This window comes from Fringilla coelebs (genome assembly GCF_963513975.1).
Source record: "Fringilla coelebs genome assembly, chromosome: 4".
Taxonomy (NCBI): domain Eukaryota; kingdom Metazoa; phylum Chordata; class Aves; order Passeriformes; family Fringillidae; genus Fringilla; species Fringilla coelebs.
In genome coordinates, this window is record NC_140032.1 from 2,109,188 (window position 1) to 2,128,542 (window position 19,355).

General features: G+C 65.8%; 2 protein-coding genes across 4 annotated transcripts; one reads left to right on the forward strand and one right to left on the reverse strand.

Annotated features, from left to right (window-relative positions):
- Window positions 1-12,990, reverse strand: RTKN (rhotekin; the record flags this gene model as incomplete). Of its 3 annotated transcripts, XM_084203803.1 has the most annotated exons (14): window positions 12,968-12,990; window positions 11,583-11,784; window positions 7,762-7,955; window positions 7,006-7,067; window positions 6,798-6,851; window positions 6,603-6,720; window positions 5,107-5,331; window positions 4,658-4,752; window positions 3,860-3,966; window positions 2,832-2,963; window positions 2,084-2,249; window positions 1,181-1,285; window positions 875-977; window positions 529-654 (listed from the first exon to the last, which is right to left on the reverse strand). In XM_084203803.1, the coding sequence occupies exons 2-14, from the start codon at window positions 11,664-11,666 to the stop codon at window positions 648-650; spliced, it is 1,452 nt and encodes a 483-aa protein (XP_084059929.1). In that variant the 5' UTR covers window positions 11,667-11,784; window positions 12,968-12,990. The 3 variants fall into 3 exon arrangements, with proteins under 3 accessions (XP_084059928.1, XP_084059929.1, XP_084059930.1); XM_084203802.1 differs by lacking the exon at window positions 875-977 and having other exon boundaries at window positions 1-654; XM_084203804.1 differs by lacking the exon at window positions 529-654 and having other exon boundaries at window positions 871-977.
- A 3,245-nt stretch (window positions 12,991-16,235) lies between these two features.
- Window positions 16,236-18,998, forward strand: INO80B (INO80 complex subunit B). Its single transcript, XM_084204295.1, has 5 exons — window positions 16,236-16,298; window positions 16,406-16,583; window positions 16,710-16,819; window positions 17,105-17,319; window positions 17,928-18,998. Exons 1-5 carry the CDS (start codon window positions 16,253-16,255, stop codon window positions 18,390-18,392), a joined length of 1,014 nt encoding a protein of 337 aa, XP_084060421.1. The 5' UTR covers window positions 16,236-16,252; the 3' UTR covers window positions 18,393-18,998.
- Window positions 18,999-19,355: the final 357 nt, after the last annotated feature.

The window sequence follows — 19,355 nt, forward strand, 5'->3', positions numbered from 1 at the left end:
CCTGCCGGGGGGGCTGTGTCTGTGTCCCCCCCCCGGGTTAGAGGTGAGGAAAGCAGAGCTGGGGGGGCTCTGTGTCCCCCCCGGGTTAGACCCTGAGCACCCACCCTGCGGTGGGGGGGGGTCCCCAGCACCCACCCTGTGATGGGGGGGGTCCCCAGCACCCACCCTTGTGGGGGGGGAAGAAAACCACCCCCCCCCTTTTTGGAGTTTAGCCCTGAGCCCCCCCCGGCATGGGGAGGGCAGAAATTCCAGTTTCTCCCCAAAAACAGAAGCAGGGAGCCCCCCACCCCCCTCAACCCCCCTGGGGGGTGGGGTCCATCCCCCCCTGTCCCCCCCTCCCCAAAAGTGCTGGGGGTCAGACCCGGGACTGGAGGGCTCTGGGGGTGTCGCGCTGGGGGGGCCCGGGGCTGCTGCTGCCGCTGCTGGAGGAGCTGGAGTGGGGGGGTTTTGGGGGGCCCCCCCGGCCTTTGAGGGTGCTGAGCCGGGCGTCCAGGGACAGGGTTCGGGGGCGGCCCCGGCGGGGGGGGCTGGGGCTGCGCAGGGGGGGCCCCTCGAAGAGCGAGAGCCACGGGGGGGGGCCCGGAGCGCGGGGAGCCGCCCCGTGCCCCGCCAGGATGTCGGTGACGGCCGCGATGTCATCCGAGGGGTCAATAGCTGGGGGGGGGGGGGAAAGGGGGGTCACGGGGGGGTACGGGCAGCCCCAGAATCCCCCCCCCCGCACCCCCGGCTGCTGTGAAAGCCCCCCCCCCCCAATACCCTGTGGGGGGGTTTGGGATCCCTTCCTGCCCCCCTCCCCCGGTCCCCACGGCCGTGCTGGGGGTGCTGTGGCAGCGGGGGGGGCTGTCCGGGGGTCCCCCCGTGTCCCCCCCGTCACCTGTCACTGTAGTAGGAGCTGAGCAGAGCCCGGATCTCGGCTGAGACATTCTCCTGCAGCAGCAGCCCCTCGGCCGGGGGGGGCCCGGGGGGGCCCGGCGGGGCTGGGGGCGCGGCAGGGGGGTGGCACAGCGGCGGGGGGGGTGGGACAGAAAGGGGGGGACAGAGGGGGGGCACAGAGAGGGGGGGCACAGAGAGGGGGGACAGCGAGAAGAGCAGCGTTAGGGAGCGAGCAGAGAGCAGAGAGGGGGAGACAGAGCAGAGCCCCCCCAGATAGCCCCCCCCGCCCCCCCCCAGCCCCACTCACCCGTCTGGTGGTAGAGGGAGCCCTGGGGGGGCAGCGGGGCCGGGGGGCGGCGTGGGGGGGGCTCCTCGATCCGCATCAGCTCCTCACAGCACTGCTTCCACTGGGCTGGGGACAACGGGGACAGGAACAATGGGGGGGGGCGTGGGACAGAGCCCCCCGGGATGCAGGGGGTCCGGGATGGGGGCTGCAGGGGGTGGGGGCTGCAGGGGTTCCCATTGGATGGGGTCAGCCTGGAGTGGGGGGCTGACAGGAATAGGGGTGCTCCCACTGGGTTGGGGGTCCTGGGGTGATGGGGCTCCCACAGGGATGGTCTGGGGTGGGGGTCTCCCAAGGGGTCTTGTCCCTTCCCATCTCTGTGCTACCCTTTTCTTGTTCCCACCCGTGTCACCATCCCCATCCCACTCCCTGACCACATCCCGTGCCCATCTTTGTCTCTGTCCTGTTCTCAGCCTTGTCCTTGTCCCCATTGCTTTGGAGTCCCACTGGGCTCGGGGTCCTGGGGTGATGGAGCACCCACAGGGATGGTTTGGGATCCTGACAGGGTGGGGGTCCCACAGGGATCAGGGGGTCCCACTAGGTTTGGAGTCCTTCAACAACGGGGATCCCACTGGGACAGGGTCCCACCAGCACAGAAGGTCCCACAGGGATGATGGGGATTCCCACAGGGATGTGGAGGGTGCCACAGGGCTGGGAGGGTCCCACAGGGAATGTGGAGAGTCCCACAGGGATTTGTGGGGTCCCACAGGGATGATGGTGTTGGGGGTCCCACAGGGCTGGGAGGGTCCCACAGGGATGATGGGGACTCCCACAGGGATGTGTGGGGTCCCACAGGGCTGGGAGGGTCCCACAGGGATGATGGGGACTCCCACAGGTCTGGGGGTGGTCCCGGGGGTCCCAGCTCACCCAGGTCGCAGAGGTGCTGCCCGAAGGCCTGCAGCCAGCGCTGTGCCTCGGCCGTGCTCTCGGCCAGCAGCGCGTGTGTCACCTCCTCCCCGCCCAGCCGGTTGGTGACGGCCACGCCGGGGGGCTGCCCCCGGCCCCCCGAGTCCACCGCCCGCACCCGCGTGTCCTGGGGTACCAGCAGGGCTGGGGAGGGCCCAAAGAGCCCAGAGACCCCCCAGAGACCCCACAGACACCAGAGATCCCAGGGACACCAGAGCTCCCCACAGCCCCCATAGACCTCAGAAACCCCACAGCCCCCAGAGACCCCAGAACACCCAAAACCCCGGAGCTCCCCATAAACCCCAAAGCTCCCATAAACCCCAGAACACCCCAGAGACCCCCACAATCCCCATAGACCCCAGAGCTCCTCAGAGACCCCAGAACACTCCAGAGCTCCCCATAGGTCCCAGAACACCCCAGAACAACCCAGAGACCCCAGAACACCCCATAGACCCCAGCACATCCCACAGACCCCAGAGCTCCCCACAGACCCCAGAACACCCCAGAGACTCCACAGCCCCCACAGACCCCAGAACACCCCATAAACCTCAAACCACCCTGACCCCTCACAGTCCCTTTCTCCCCGTACCCCCCACAGCTCCCTGTCCCCTCCATCCCCCATAACCCCATAGTCCCCACACTCCCCGTGCCCCCCTGAGCCCCCCAGCCCCCGGGTGTCCCCTGTGTGTCCCCTGTGTCCCCTGTGTACCTTGGTGACAGCGATGGTGAGGGTGGGCTCCTGCCCCGCCTCAGCCTCGCCGGCGCTGCCGTAGCAGAGCAGCCCCGGGCCCCGCAGGACACAGAACAGGGGGGCCCCGCCCGGCCCCTCGGCCCCTGGAGCCTGCCCCGAGAGGCCCAGAGCCGTCAGCACCCACGGGGGGCACCCCAGCACCAGTACCCCCATTCTGTGCCCACAGTGACACCCCAGCACCAGTGTCCCCCCTTCAGCACCCACAGGCGGCACATTCCCTATATCCCATTTTTCTATCCCATTTCTTGATCCCATTCCTAGATCCCATTTCCTATGTCCCTTTTCCGTATATCCCATTTCTCTCTATCCCATCTCTCTACCCCATTTCTCTATCCCATTCCTATGTCCCATTTCCCTATATCCCATTTCTCTATTCCATTTTTCTATCCCATCTCTCTATCCCATCACTATATCCCATTTTCCTATATCCCCTTTTCCTATATCCTATTTCTTTATCCCATCCCTATATCCCATTTCCTTATATCCCATTCTTCTATCCCATTTTTCTATTCCATCCCTATATCCCATTTCTCTACCCCATCCCTATATCCCATCTCAGTATATCCTATTCCTCTATCCCACCTCTATCCCATCCCTATATCCCATTTCCCTATACCCTATTCCTCTATCCCATCCCTATATTCTTTCCCTATGTCCCATTTCCCTATATTCAATTTCTCTATCCCATCTTTATCCCATCCCTATATCCCATTTCCCTATACCCTATTCCTCTATCCCATCCCTATATCCTATCCCTATGTCCCATTTCCCTATATCCCATTTCTCTATCCCATTTTTCTATCCCATTTCCCTATATCCCATTTATCCCATTCCCTCCCCTGCAGTTGCAGTGTCCCATCTATCATGGCAGTGTCAATAAACCCCACCCCCCATCCCATTCCTGATCCCATCCCTCTCTCCCATCCCTCTCTCGGACTCCCGGTGCCCCTCCCGGTGGCGCTCGCGGTGTTCCCGCTGTCGCTGACCTGCAGCCGCAATGTCCCTGTCGCCGCGGGGGTGTCCATGCAGCTGGGCCGGGCCGCCAGGCGGCAACACACGCGGCCATAGAGGGGCACCCAGCAGGGGCTCTGCTCTGGGGGGACACGGGGACAGGGGGGACATGGGGGGACACGGAGGGACCCACACACACCCCCAGCAGGGCTCTGCTCTGGGGGAACACGGGAGACACTGACCCCAAACCCCCCAGCAGGGCTCTGCTCTGCTTTGGGGGGACACGGGGACATGGGGGACATGGCGGGACATGGAGGGACCCCCAAACCCCAAAGGCTCCCAGACCGCCCCCCACCCTCGCTCCAGGACGCCCAGACTCCCCCATCCCCCAACGTACCAAGACCCCAAATCCACCCCCACCCTTCGGGACCCCAAAATCCCGGACCCCCCAACTACTCCCTGTCTGCTCCAGCCCCATTGCCCTGTTTTTGGGGTCCATGGGATGGGTGGGGAGTTTTGGGGTGTTATGGGGTGTTTTGGGGTGCCATGGGGTGGTTATAGTGTGGCCATGGATGTTACAGGCTATTATGGGGTGCTGTAGGGTGCCATGGGGTGTTTTGGGCTGTTACAGGGTATTTAGGGGTGCACTGGGCTGTTATGGGGTGATATGGGCTGTTTGGGGTGTTATGGGATAGCATGGGGTGTTTATGGGGTGTTATACGGTACCATGCCTTGTTTTGGGGTGCCCTGGGGTGTTTTGGGGTGGTTTTGGGTTGTTTGTGGGGTATTTAGGGGTGCCCCGGGCTGTTTGGGGGTGCTGTGACCCCACTGACCGTCAGCGGCGATGACGAGGTCATGAGTGCGGAAGCCATCGTGCACCTGGGCCAGGGACAGCGTGGTGTGGGCCAGCAGCTGGAACCGGGGACACCTGGGGACACGGGGGGGACAGGGAGATAATGGGGGGTCAGGGGGACATTGGGAGGTCAGGGGACACTGAGAGACAGGGGGGGACATGGGGAATATGGGGGGACCCAGAGCATCGGGGGACAAAGGGGGACATGGGGCACACAGGGGGCACAGGGGGACATAGGCAGCACACAGGGGGACATGAGGCACACAGCATGGGGGGACATGGGGCACACAGGGGGGATAAGGGGCACACAGAGGGCACAGGGGGCACACAGAGGGCACAGGGGGCACACAGGGGGGTCATGGGGCACAGGGGAGCACAGGGGTACATGTGACACACAGGTGACACACGTGTGACACACGGGGTACTCACGGCACGCCGGGCGGCGGCAGCAGCAGTGCCCCAGTGCCGCCGGTGCCCGGGGGGCTGGCGGGGCCCCCCTCCAGGGCAGCCCGTGCCCGGCGGCCCGAGGAGCGGCCCAGGGAGGTGCTGAGGCGCGATGCCAGCTTGCGGGGGGCACTGCCCTGCGCCCCCCCGCCGGGCAGCCCCGCGCTGTACAGCTCCAGCCGCAGCTCGAAATCCGGGCCCGCCTCCGGGCTGGGGACAGGGCACAGAGACACCGGGGTCAGTGCCAAGGGGAGCACAAGGGGGACAGTGCCAGCCCAGGGGTCAGTGCCAGCCAGGGACACCCCCAGGGCCACCCCGTGGGCTGTGGGGACACTGCAGGGACACTGCAGGAACAGGGAAGGGGGTTTGTGGGGCAGGGGTCCCTCCCTGGGTAGGCAGAGGAGGACAGGGGTCACCCCCAGAAGGAGCCAGAAGTCCCTAAAGGGGAATTTAGGGTCCCCTAGTGTGGGTACAGGAGAGGGGAGGGGTCCCCAAGCAGGGGGTTGGTGGTGGCAGGGGTCCCATGGGGGGTGGCAGTGGCCCTGGGGGGCTGTGGAGGTGATTGGGGGTCCCATAGAGAGGCCTCGGGGTCCCATGGGGGGACATGGGGGTGCCAGGGTCCCATAGAGGGTGTGGGGGTGTTGGGGGTCCCATGGGAGGGGTCAGGGGTCCCATTGGGGCATATTAGGATGGTCAGGGGTCCCATAGACAGGCTCAGGGGTCCCATGGGGGGATATGGGGGGGTGTCAAGGGTCCCATGGGAGGGGTCAGGGTCCTGGGGAGGGGTGTGGGGATGATCAGGGGTCTCTGGGGGGGATCAGGGGTCCCATGGGGGTGATCAGGGGTCCCACAGGGGGGTGTCAGGGTCCTGGGGAGGGGTGTGGGCATGATCAGGGGTCTCTGGGGAGGATCAGGGGTCCCATGGGGGTGATCAGGGGTCCCATAGGGGGGTGTCAGGGTCCTGGGGAGGGGTGTGGGGATGATCAGGGGTCTCTGGGGGGGATCAGGGGTCCCATGGAGGTGTATTGGGGTGTTCAGGGGTCCCATGGAGAGGCTCAGGGGTCCCATGGGGGTGTCAAGGGAGGTGCCAGGGTCCCCTAGGGGGTGTCACTGTCCCTGGAGGGATGTGGGGGTGGTCAGGGACCCCATAGAGAAGCTCAGGGGACCCATGGGGGTGCCCAGATCCCATAGGGGGGGTGCAAGGGTCCCACAGGGAAGTGATCAGGGGTCCCACAGGGGGGTGTCAGGGTCCTGGGGAGGGGTGTGGGGATGATCAGGAGTCCCATGGGGGCGTATTTGGGTGATCTGGGGTCCCCTAGTGGGTGTCAGGGTCCTGGGGAGGAGTGTGGGGGTCCTGTGGGTCCCATAGTGAGGTGTCAGGGTCCCGGGGAGGAGTGTAGGGGTCCCGTGGGTCCCATAGGGAGGTGCCAGGGTCCCGGGGAGGGGTGTGGGGGTGCCGGGGGTCCCTTTCCCCCCCTCACAAGAGCACGGCTCCCTCGAAGCAGATGTCGGTCAGGGTCCTGTCCACCAGCACCGTGGGGGTGTCGTAGATCTCAGCCCCCACCTGCAGCAGCAGGAACACGGCACAGCGGTGCAGCTCTGGGGGGCACGGGGGGTCAGGGGGTCACGGGGGGCTCCCCGGGGGCAAGGGGCGACCCCGACACCCCAACACTCACCCCCCTTGTTCCTGAAGTACTCCGTGTCCTTCCACATCAGCGGGATGCGCAAATCTGGGGGAGGGGAGGGAGGGGAGGGCAGGAGCGGGGTGAGACCCCCTGAGACACCCCCAAACCCCCCAGCGCAAATGCAGCCGGTGCCGCAGGGGGGGCAGGCAGAGAGGATGGGGTTCCCCCTCCCCAGAACCCCCCCAGAACCCCTCCGTACCTGAGATGCAGACGGTGCCCCGGCACGGCACCCGCTCCGCCCCGGGCCCGCCCTCCGAGGGGCTGCGGGGGACGGGAGGGCTCAGCAAAGCTCCCCCCACATTTTGGGGGGCTCCCCTCCCAGGTTTGGGGGGTCCCCTGCCAACACACCTCCCCCACTGTGTGCCCCTCTGCATTTCCCCGCTGCCCACAAATTTCGGGGTGTCCCTCACTGCCACAACCACCCCCCAAGGGTCTCCCATCCCACCCCTGGGTTTTGGGGTGTCCCTCACTGCCGTGTCCCCCCAGGTTTTGGGGTGTTCCTCACTGCCGTGTCCCCCATGTCCCCCCAAGCTTTGGGGTGTCCCTCACTGCCGTGTCCCCCCAGGTTTTGGGGTGTCCCTCACTGCCGTGTCCGCCATGTCCCCCTAGGTTTTGGGGTGTCCCTCACTGCCCTGTCCCCCATGCCCCCCCAGGTTTTGGGGTGCCCCTCACTGCCGTGTCCCCCATGTCCCCCCAGGTTTTGGGGTGTCCCTCACTGCAGTGCCCCCCATGTCCCCCCAGATTTTGAGGTGTCCCCCACCACCGCAGCCCCCATGGAGTCCCCAAACCCCCTCCCTAACTTTTGGGGACCCCCCCCCCCTTTGGTCTTCCAGGATTCCCCTGTGGGGTTCTCCCTTCCCCCTCCCCTTCGGGGGTCCCTCAGGGTGCCCTCCCCACCTCGGGGCCTGCCCTGGGGTACCCAACTCCCTCCGCGCTCATTTTTGGGGTGCCTCACCGCCGGGCCCCCCTCAGCCGGGCCTCCTGGCGCCGCTGCAGCTCCCCCCCGGCCGCCACCACCCTGGCCTCGCACAGCACCAGCGTCTTGGTGGTCTCCAGCGCCTGCTCGGGCCGGCTGCAGGCGGGGAGGAGCCGCCGGGCGCCCTCCCTGACCCGCAGGGCCCGCTCCAGGGCCCGCTGCAGCTCCGGCTCCTGGGGATGGAACACTGGGGTCAGGGGCACCCCAAAAATTCATCCCTGACCCACAGTGACCGCTCCAGGGCCCGCTGCAGCTCCGGCTCCTGGCAAAGGAACACTGGGGGTCAGGGGCACCCCAAAACCCTTCCCCTACCCACAGCACCCTCAGTGAATGCTCCAGGGCCCGCTGCACCTCCGGCTCCTGGGGATGGAACACTGGGGGGTCAGGGGCACACCAAAATCCCTCCCTGACCCACAGTGACAGCTCCAGGGCCTGCTGCAGCCCCGGCTCCTGGCAAAGGAACATTGGGGAGTCAGGGCGTCCCCAAAATCCTTCCCAGACCCACAGAGCCTGCTGCAAATCTGGGTCCGGGCAATGGAACATTTGAGGGGTCAGGGGCACCGCAAAACCCTTCTCAGACCCACAGTGACTGCTACAGGGTCTGCTGCAGCTCCAGCTCCTGGGGATGGAACACTGAGGGTCAGGGGGTCCCCAAAATCCCTCCCTGACCCACAGTGACTGCTCCAGGACCTGCTGCAGGGCCCGCTGCAGCTCCGGCTCCTGGGGATGGAACATTGGGGGTCAGGGGATCCCCAAAATCCCTCCCTGACCCACAGGGCCCGCTCCAGGGCCCGCTGCAGCTCCGGCTTCTGGGAAAGGAACATTGGGGGTCAAAGGCACCCCAAAACCCCTCCCTGACCCACAGAACCCGCTGCAAATCTGGGTCCTGGCAATGGAACATTTGGGGGGTCAGGGGCACCCCAAAACCCCTCTCAAACCCACAGTGACAGCTAGAGGGCCCACTGCAGCCCCGGCTCCTGGCAAAGGAACACTGGGGGTCAGGGGGTCCCCAAAATCCCTCTCAGACCCACAGTGACCACTCCAGGGCCCGCTGCAGCTCCGGCTCCTGGCAAAGGAACATTGGGGAGTCAGGGGGTCCCCAAAACCCTTCTCAGACCCACAGTGACCACTCCAGGGCCCGCTGCAGCTCTGGCTTCTGGGAAAGGAACATTGGGGGTCAAAGGCACCCCAAAATCCCTCCCTGACCCGCAGTAACAGCTCCAGGGCCCGCTGCAGCTCCGGCTCCTGGGGATGGAACACTGGGGGTCAGGGGCACCCCAAAACCCCTCCCTGACTTGCAGGGCCTGCTCCAGGGCCCGCTGCAGCCCCGGCTCCTGGCAATGACACATTTGGGGGGTCAGGGGCACCTCAAAACCCTTCTCAGACCCACAGAGCCCGCTGTAACTCCGGCTCCTGAGAATGGAACATTTGGGGGGTCAGGGGGACCCCAAAACCCTTCCCCTACCCACAGCACCCACAGTGAATGCTCTAGAGCCTGCTGCAGCTCCAGCTGCTGGGAATGGCACATTTGGGGGGTCAGGGGGACCCGAAAATCCCTCTTAACACCCATGGCAAACACTGCAGCTCTGGCTGCTAGGAATGAGGCACATTTGGGGGTCAGGGGGACCCCAAAAACCCTCTCAGACCCACAGAACCCGCTGCAAATCTGGGTCCTGGCAATGGCACATTTGGGGTGTCAGGGGCACCCTAAAATCCCTCTCAGACCCACAGTGACCGCTCCAGAGCCTGCTGCAGCTCTGGGTCCTGGGAACGGAATACTGGGGGGTCAGGGGTTCCCCAAAATGCCTCCCCAACCCCACAGCACCCTCAGTGAACGCTCCAGGGCCTGCTGCAACTCTGGCTGCTGGGAATGAGGTACATTGGGGAGTCAGGGACACCCCAAAAACCTTCCCATACCCACAGAGCCTGCTGCAGTTCTGGCTGCTGGGGACGAAGCCCTGGGGGTTCAGGAGCACCCCAAAACCCTTCCCACACCCCAAAACCCTTCCCACGCCCACAGCACCGGCTCCAGGGCCTGCTGCAATTCCAGCTCCTGGGAATGGCACATTTGGGGGGTCAGGGGCACCCTAAAATCCCTCTCAGACCTACAGCGACCGCTCCAGAGCCTGCTGCAGCCCCAGCTCCTGGGAACAGAACATTGGGGGGTCAGGGTTTCCCCAAAATGCCTCCCCAAACCCACAGCACCCTCCATGAATGCTCCAGGGCCCACTGAAGCTCTGGCTGCTGGGGATGGAACATTGGAGGGTCAGGGGCACCCCAAAATCCCTCCCATACCCACAGAGCCCGCTGCAGCTCTGGGTCCTGGGAACGGAACATTGGGGGGTCAGGGGGTCCCCAAAATGCCTCCCCAAACCCACAGCACCCTCAGTGAACCCTCCAGAACCTACTGCAGCTCTGGCTCCTGACAGTAGCACATCTGGGGGTCAGGGGCACCCCAAAACCTTTCCCATACCCACAGAGCCTGCTGCAGCTCTGGCTACTGGCAATGGAACATTTGGGGGGTCAGAGGGTCCCCAAAACCCTTCCCACACCCCAAAACCCTTCCTCCAGCACCCACTGCAGCTCTGGCTCCTGGGAACAGCACATCTGGGGGTCAGGGGGACCCCAAAACCCTTCCCACAACACCAGGTCCTGCTGCAGGGCCCACTGCAGCTCTGGGTCCCAGCAACGGCACATTTGGGGGGCAGGGGGACCCCAAAACCCCTCTGCACCCACAGCACCCACTCCAGGGCCTGCTGGAGCTCTGGCTCCTGGCAATGGGCACATTTGGGGGGTCAGGGGGACCCCAAAATCTCCTCTGCACCTGCAGTGACCACTACAGAGCCTGCTGCAGCTCCAGCTCCTGGCAATGGAACATTTTGGGGGTCAGGGGGACCCCAAAACCCTTCTCAGACCCACAGCACCCACTGCAGCTCTGGCTCCTGGCAATGGCGAATTTATGGGGTCAGGGGGACCCTAAAACCCTTCCCACACCCACAGCACCGACTGCAGCTTAAATGGCAATGGCAAATTCAGGGGGTCCCCAAAACCATCCATCATGCACTCCACAGATTTACCAGGCACCCCACAAATTATTGCTGCACCCCACAGGTTTACCAGGCTCCCCACAAATTATTGCTGCACCCCATGGGGGAGCCATGCACCCCACAAACACACCGTGCACCCCATAAGGGCAGCACGTGCCCCACAGATCCATCGTGCACCCCACTAGGGAGCTGTGCACCCCAAAAGCAGGGCATGCACCCCACAAACTCATGCAGCTCCCCCTAGGGGAACCACGCACCTCACAGATCCATCCTGCACCCCAAAAACTCATCGTGCACCCCACAGACCCCTCCTGCACCCCACAGATCCATCCTGCACCCCACAAACCCCCCCAGATTCACCAAACACCCCCAAATTTCCCAGCACACCCCCTCCCCCACCGACCACCCTCCGCCCCCCCAAGTCCTTCCCGGTACCTCCGGCTCGTCCATCCCGATCCCGATCCCGATCCCGATCCCGCCCATGTCCCCCCCTCCAGTGACGTCATCACCTATAAATAACCCCCCGCTGCGAACAGGGGGGGACGGGAGCCCCCCCCCAAAATCGCCCCTCTCGTGATTTCGGGGGGCTCCTCAAGGGGTGAATCCCTTTGGGATGAGGAGCCCGTTCCACCTTCCCGGCCCCCCCAACCCCCCCCGCGGGGAACTCGGGATCCGGGGGCTCCGGGGGGGTCTCGGGGGATCCCGGATTTGGATTTGGGGAGGGGGGGGGGGGGGTCTCCCCAAAATTCGCACCTGGATGCTGGCGGCGATCTGGCGGATGTAGAGCATGTTGAGATCCTCCAGGATCCGCAGCCGGCGGCCCCCCCCCACCTCCATCGGGACCCCCGGGACCCCCCCAGCTATTTTGGGGGGTTCCCCCAAAGCCCCCCAAGGGGGTCCCGCCGCATCCAGCGCTGGGGTGCAGTGGGGGCCACCCCCCACTCTACCGAGGTGGCTGCGGGGGAGAAAATGGGCTTTTGATGGCGCCCCCCCCTCCACTCCCGGGAATTTGGGGGGGGTCCCCCACGTGTTTGGGCCCCTCCCTGGAATTTAGGGGGAGCTTGGGCCCTTCCCTGGAATTTGGGGGGGCTCCCGCGTTGTTTGGCCGCCCCCCCGGCAGGGAACAAGGGGGGGACTGTGCGGGAAAGGGCAGCGGGGGCGGCGGGGAGGGGGCGGGGACGGGTTTGGGGGACAGGGAGGGGAGGAGGAATTTGGGGGGCGAGAGGGGGAAGATTTGGGGTGAGGGGAGAGGGGAATGGGGGGTGGGGGAGGGAAGAGATGGGGGCCAGGGTTTGGGGGGCAGGCAGCGGGATAAGGGGTCAGGAAAGGGGGGCAGGGGACAAAGAGGGGGGACAGGGATGGGATGAGAGGTGCACGAATGGGGTGCAGAGATTGGGTGCAGGGTTTGGGGTGCAGGAATGGGGTGCAGGGTTTTGGGGTGCAGGAATGGGGTGCAAGGTTTTGGGGACGGGATGGGGCAGGGTTTGGGGTGCAGGGATTGGAGTGCAGGGTTTTGGGGAGCAGGGATTGGGCTGCAGGGTTTGGGGTGCAAGATTTGGGGTGCAGGGCACAAGAAAAGAGGTGGAGAAAATGGGGTGCAGGAGACAAGATGGAGTGTGAGGATGGGAAAAGGGGGGCAGGGTTTTGGGGCCAGGACAGGGATTTGGGGGAGCAGGAGAGGGTGCAGGGGAATAGATGGGGTGTAGGATTTGGGGTGCAGCGAGGGGATGAGGGGTGCGGGGGAGGGGAAACCGGCTGCGGGGTGGGGAGGGGGTGCAGAGGAAGCGGTTCCAGGGTTTGGGGTGCGGGGGACAAGACGGGGTGCAGGGTTTGGGGTTCAGGGTTTGGGGTGCAGGCACAGGACGGGGTGCAAGGTTCGCGGTGCGGGGGCGGAACGAGGCGTGCGGAGTTTGGGGGTGCCGAGGACGGGAAGAAGGGTGCGGGGAGGGGGCGACACCGTGCCCGGGGGTGCGGAACGGGGCTCGGGGAACGGCACCGGAGGAGGGGGTGGGGGAGGCGTGGGAGGAGCAGATGGGGTCCCGTGCGGGGGAGGCGGGGAACGGAGTCCCGGTAGGGACGGACACCGGGACCCCTTCTCCCCCCACCCCCCGTTCAGCGCTGCCCCCCGTTCCCGGTACCTCCGGCCGCTCCCGCTCCGCAGCGATCGCGCACAGGAAGCGGCGGCCGCCCCCGCCCCATGTCCCGCCCCGTGTCCCCCGTTGCCCGTGTCCCCCCCTCCCTTCTCCCAGGAGCCGCCTCCGTGTCCCCCCCGCCCCCCCCCGCGGGGCTCCGGGACACCGGGAACGGGCGGGGGGCGCCCCCTGCTGGGGGAAATCCGCGGTGCGGGGGGGACCGAGACCCCCCCCGGGGGCACCGCGACCGCCCCGAGCGAACCGGAGCCCCCGTGCGGAGCCGGTACCGGGGGACTGGGACACCCCGCAGGCACCGAACACCCCCCCGAGTGAACCGAGACTCCTCCGGATGCACCGGGAGCTCCCCAGAGAGCACCGGGATGCCCCCGAATGCCCCGGGACGATCCCCAACTGCACCGAGACCGCTCAGAGGGCCCCCCAGACACCCCCGAGCGAACCGGGAGCCGCCCAAGTGAACCCGGACCGGCCAGGTGCCGTTGGCGCTGAAAGACGGAGACGCCCCTGTACGCACCGGGACCCCCCAAGCGCACCAGGAGCCCTCAAAATGCACCGGATCCACCACAGGATGCACCGACCCCTCCTCTAAATTCACCGGGACCCCCGAGTGTGGGTGTACCGGGTGAACCGGCACCCCGCCAGCACACCCGGACCCCTCAGCGGGGAGCTGGGACCGGGGGAAACGGAACCCCCGAGTGCACCGAGACCCCCTCCGCGCTCACCGGGAACCCCAGAGCGCAGGGACTGGGTGAACTGGGACCCCCTGTATCCACCGAGACCCCTCCCGGCACCGGGACCCCCAAGCGCAGCTGGTTTGTCGTGAACCGGGACCCCACAGACCCACCGGGACCCCCCAAATTCCCCGTGTGCCACGGTCCCGGCGCCGCCGCCGCCACGTGCGGGACGCCCCGATCCTCCTGTCCCCTCCCCGACCCCCCGGTCCCTCCCAGTCTCTCCAGTCCTCCCAGTTCCCCCCTCCCTGTCGGTTGCCGGGGGCGCGGGCGCTTCCCGCTGTACCGGATCCCACCGGAATTCCCGGCTGGGCCGGGGCAGTGGGACCGGACCGGCCGGGGGTGCCCCGGGGGACAGGGAGCGGCCGTGACCGCCCCCGTGGCCTCGTGCCCGGGCTGCTCCCGCTGCTCCCGGGGCTCCCGGTGCTCCTGGGGCTCCCGGTGCTCCCGGGGCTCCCGGGGCTCCCGGTGCTCTCGGGGGTCCCGCTGCTCCCGGTGCTCCCGGTGCTCCCGGGGCTCGCGGTGCTCTCGGGACTCCCGTTGCTCCCGGGGCTCCCGGTGCTCCCGTACCTGCGGGTCCGGGGCCGGGGGGCAGCAGCGGCCCCGGCGCAGCTCCATGTCCAGCGCTGACCCCTCCGCCACCGTGGCGCGGCTTCGCTCGTCCCGCCGGAACATGCCCGGCGCTCCCGGGGGTCCCGGAGGGTCCCGGCGGGTCCGGAGGGTCCGAAGGGTTCTGGAAAGTCCCGGGGGTCTTAGGGGATCCCGGGGCTCGGAGCCTTCCGAGGGATCCCGGGGAGTGCCGGAGCCCCCGTGAGCCGGAGATGTGCGGTGGGTCCCGGTGTTCCCGGTGCTCCCGGTACTCTGGAGCCTTCCCGGTGCCCGGAGCTTTCCGGGGCTTCCCGAGCCCGCGGCAATCCCGGCGTTCTGAGGGTGCCGGTGCTCCGGGAGGGGGTCCCGGTGTCCGGTGGGGAACACCGGGATGGAGATGCCGGGGACGCCTCTCGGGGCCCCGCTCAGCCCCGGGATGCCGCGGGGGGCGGAGCGGGCGGCGATCGGTGCCGGCGGCTCCTGGCACGGCGAGACAATGGCCCGGGGACACGGGGGGGACAATGGCCCGGGGGGGCCCGTGTGACATCTGTGCCCCTGTGACATCGCTGGGCGTGCCACACCGGGGCTGTCACACGAATGTCCCCGCGGGGAATCCCAAAATCCCGCAGCGGGAGGGAGGGAAGGACCCTCTGGGGAGGTGGCGGTGCCACCGGCAGAGGTGACACACGGCAGGGTGACCCGTGCCGGGGATTGTCCCCTCCGTGGGACGGGGTTTGCTTCGTGTGGAGGGGTGGGATCCGCGCTCAGATGGGAGATTTGGGGGAATATTGGAGATATTTGGGTCGGTGTTGGAGGGGCTTGGTGTGAATATTTGGGATGTTTGGGTGGGTATTTGAGAGGTTTTTGTGGATATTTGGGATTTTTGTGCGGATTGATGAAGTCAAAACTCCCTGTCCTGCCCCAGACATCATTCTGACACCGTGGGAAGAGAATTTTTTGGGGGATTTTTGTGTGGATGGATGGAATCCGCTCTCAGATGAGAGATTTTTGTGAATATTTGGGTGGGTATCTGAGGGTTTTGTGCGGATATTTGGGATATTTGGGTGGGTATTTGAGTGTGATTTGAGGGTTTTTGCGTGGATTTATGAAGTCAAAACTCCTCATCCTGCCCTGGGTGCCATCCTGGCATTCCAGGGAGAGATTTTTTGGGGATTTTGTGTGATGGATGCGATCCACTCTCAGACAAGAGATTTTTGTGAATATTTGAGGTATCTGGGAGGGAATTTGAGGGTTTTTTTGGATATTTGGGTGGGTATTTGAGGGGTTTGTGTGGATATCTGGGATATTTTGTGTGAGTACTTGAGGGGTTTATGTGATTATATCAAGTATTTGAGAGCTTTTTGTGGATATTTGTGTGGATTGATGAAGTAAAAACTCCTCGTGCTGACCGGGGCACCATCCTGATGCCCAGAGGAGGGATTTTTTTGGGGCTGGATGTGGATTTTGTGGGATGGATGGAATCCACTCTCAGATGGGAGATTTGAGTGAATATTTGTGTGGGTATTTGAGGTTTTTTTTGTGGATATTTGAGATATTTGGGTGGGTATTTGAGAGTTTTTTGTGGATATTTGAGATATTTGGGGGTATCTGAAGGTTCTGTGTGGATATTTGGGCGGGTACTTGAGGGGTTTGTGTGGATATTTAGGATATTTGGGCGGGTATTTGAGGGGTTTGTGTGGATTTTTGGGATATTTGTGTGGATTGATGAAGTCAAAGTTCCTCATCCCGCCCTGATCGCACCTGAGACACACCTGCCCGGCCGGCCCAAAAGCACTCGCGGCACCGGTTTCCCCCCGGGACGACGCACAATGTGCCCATTTCAAAGATGGCGGCGGTAGCGTCACCCGCCCCGCATAACAGGCGGGGGCCAGTCCGGGCGGAAGTGAGTTTGGGCGGAAGTGAGTCCGTCCCGAATTGGGTCCCCCGCGGGCGGATGCGCAGGGCCTGGCGGCGCGGCGCGATGGAGGCCGGCGGCCACGGTGAGAGGGCGCGGGGCCGGGCAGAGCCGGGGGAGGGCTGCGGGATCGCTGCCCGGCGGGACAGAGCCCGCGGAGAGCCCTCGCTGACCCCGTGTTCCCCCTCACAGGGCAGGAGGCCGAGGCGGGCGGCCATGGCGGCCACAAGAAGAAGCACAAGAAGCACAAGAAAAAGCACAAGAAACGGCACCACCACGAGGCGGGGCCGTCCCCGGGGCCCGAACCCCCTCGGCAGCCGCGGCTGCGGCTTCGGATTAAGCTGGGAGGGCAGATCCTGGGCACCAAGAGGTGAGGAGGGAGCTGGGGGCAGGGCCTGGGCACCAAAATGGGGGAGGAAGAGGAGGAGGAGGAGGGGGGAGGCAGGGCCGGGCACGTTCCGTGTGTCCCCCCAAACTCCTCTCTGTTCCCCTGCAGTGTCCCCACGTTCACGGTGGTCCCTGAAGGGACGCACTCGCCGTCCCCGCTGCTGGCAGGGGACGAGGAGGAGCCCAGCGTCCCCATCGAGCAGTACCGGGCATGGCTGGGTGAGCGGCGGGAGGGCAGGGCGGGAAATGGGGGGCTCAGAGGGAGGGCTGGGTGGGCAGGGGGGAAATGGGGGGCTCAGAGGGAGGGCTGGGTGGGCAGGGGGGAAAATGGGGGGGCTCAGAGGGAGGGCTGGGTGGGCAGGGGGGAAATGGGGGGCTCAGAGTGAGGGCTGGGTAGGCAGGGGGTGCTCTGGGGGGGCTCAGAGGGAGGGCTGGGTAGGCAGGGGGTGCTCTGGACCCCCCAGAGCAGTGTGACCCCCCTCCCCCTGTGGCTGCTGCCATCAGATGAGGACAGCAACCTGGCCCCCTCACCACTGCCTGAGCTGGACCCCGAGAGCTGCTTCCCTGCCCGTGAGGAGGGTGAGGAGGAGGAGGAGGAAGAGGAGGAGGAAGAGGAGGAGGAGGAGCGGCGCTGGCTGGCGGCCCTCGAGAGGGGGGAGCTGGATGACAATGGCGACATCAAGAGGGAGGTGGACGAGTCCCTCCTGACAGCCCGGCAGGTCAGGGGGGCTGGGGAGGGGCTGGGGATGCTCAGGGAGCTCCAGACCCAGAGGGGAGCTGGGCTGAGGAGGGATTGGGGAGCCTCATAACCCCTGAGGCATGACTGGGGCGATGTGGAAGGGATGCAGGAAGCCCAGAACTGCTGTGGGGCTGAGCTGGAACCCTCGGGGAGTGACTGAGGGGATCTGGAAAGGCTGCAGGGCAGGGCTGGGGATGCTCAGGGAGCTCCAGACCCAGAGGGCAGCTGGGCTGAGGAGGGGGTGGGGACCCTCATAACCGCTGGGGCATGGCTGGGGGGGGGCTGGGGACGGGCTGGGGATGCTCAGGGAGCTCCAGACCCAGAGGGGAGCTGGGCTGAGGAGGGATTGGGGGGCCTCATGGCCCCTGGGGTATGACTGAGGGAGCCTGGAAGGGATGCAGGGCAGGGCTGGAGGGGCCTCATAGTCCCTGGGGCATGACTGGGAGGATCTGGAAGGGCTGCAGGAAGCCCGGAAGTGCTTTGTGTGGATATTTGGGATCGATGGAGCCGGTCAAGGGGGGCTGAGCTGGAACTGGGGGTACTCCCGGCCCCCCCAGAGCCGCTCTGACGCCCCGGCTGGCCCCGCAGCGCGCGCTGCTGCACAAGCAGCAGAGCCAGCCCCTGCTGCAGCTGCCCATGGGCGCCAAGGCCAAGGAGGTGACGGAGGAGATGCGGGAGAAGCGCGAGGAGCGGGCGCGGCGCCGGCGGCTGCAGGCGGCCCGCAAGGCCGAGGAGAGCAAGAACCAGACCATCGAGCGCCTGACGCGCACGCACAAGGCCAAGGTGAGGGCCCTGCGCGAGCGCCGCGCCCGCCCCGCGCCCTGCCCCGTCGTTCACTACCGCAGCGCCGCCGACGGCGTCACCGTGTCCTTCCCCGGGGGGTTCCCGCTGCCGCTGCCCGCCGCCGCCGCGCCGCCCGCGCCGCCCGCCCAGCCCTGCGCCGTGCCCGGTTGCACCAACGCCAAGCGCTACAGCTGCGCCCGCACCGGGCGGCCCCTCTGCAGCCTGGGCTGCTACCGGCGCAACCTGCAGCTGCTGCAGAGCGCGGGATGAGCGCGCCGAGCGGGGTACGGGACCTCACTGAGGGGCTACGGACACGCACCACGGGGCTACGGATCCTCTGCGGGGGGCTGTGGATCCTCCCTGGGAGCTACAGACCCTCCCTGGGGGGCTGTGGACCCTCTGAGGGGAGCTATGGACCCTCACCGGGGGGCTACAGATCCTCTCTGGAGGCTACAGACCCTCTGTGGGGTCTATGGGCCCTCCCCGGGAGCCTGTGGATCCTCTGCGGATGCTTTGCCGTGGATACAAAGGGCCAGATCACCCGGCCATATGGAGTTCCTGGATTGTCCACATGGACACAGAGGGCTGGAAGAGGAACCTGTGGGTCTCTACTGTGGGGAGGTCCAGACCTTCCACGTGGAGCCAGAACAAGGAGCTTCAAAGCGTCTGTGTCTGCTGTGGATACAGAGGCACTGGCCGTGCCACCTGGAGAGCTGCAGTTCCTCATGGACAGCTGGAGCTCCTCCAAACAGATGTGGACACCTGGGATGTGGAGCTCCAGAGGGCTCCAGGCTCTCCACCATGGACACTGAGGGTTGGGGACCCCAGCAGGGACGGAGGGTGGTTTTGAGATGGGTCCTGGTGTGGCAGAGCTGATTAAAGGCTGTTGTTAAAGGAGCCATGTGTGGGTCTGTTGGGATGGGAGGCAGCCCGACCCCCAGGAGCGCTGTGGTACAGTCCGACACCCCCCAGGAGCGCTGTGGTACAGTCTGACACCCCCAGGCTGTGGAACCGCCCAACTCCCCCCACCCCGGTGTGTTATGGTCTGTCCCGGGTGGACGGGGCGCTCCCCGGCAGCGCCCATTGGCTGCGGCCCTGCCCATCGGAGAGTGGCGACGCTGATTGGTCAGACTCTTTGCCAATCGGACGGTCGGAGTGCTGCTTGCTCGCTAATTGGCCGCGCTGTGCCGAGTGCCCGCCTCAGGGCGGGCCGGGAGGCTGCGCCCTCCGTCG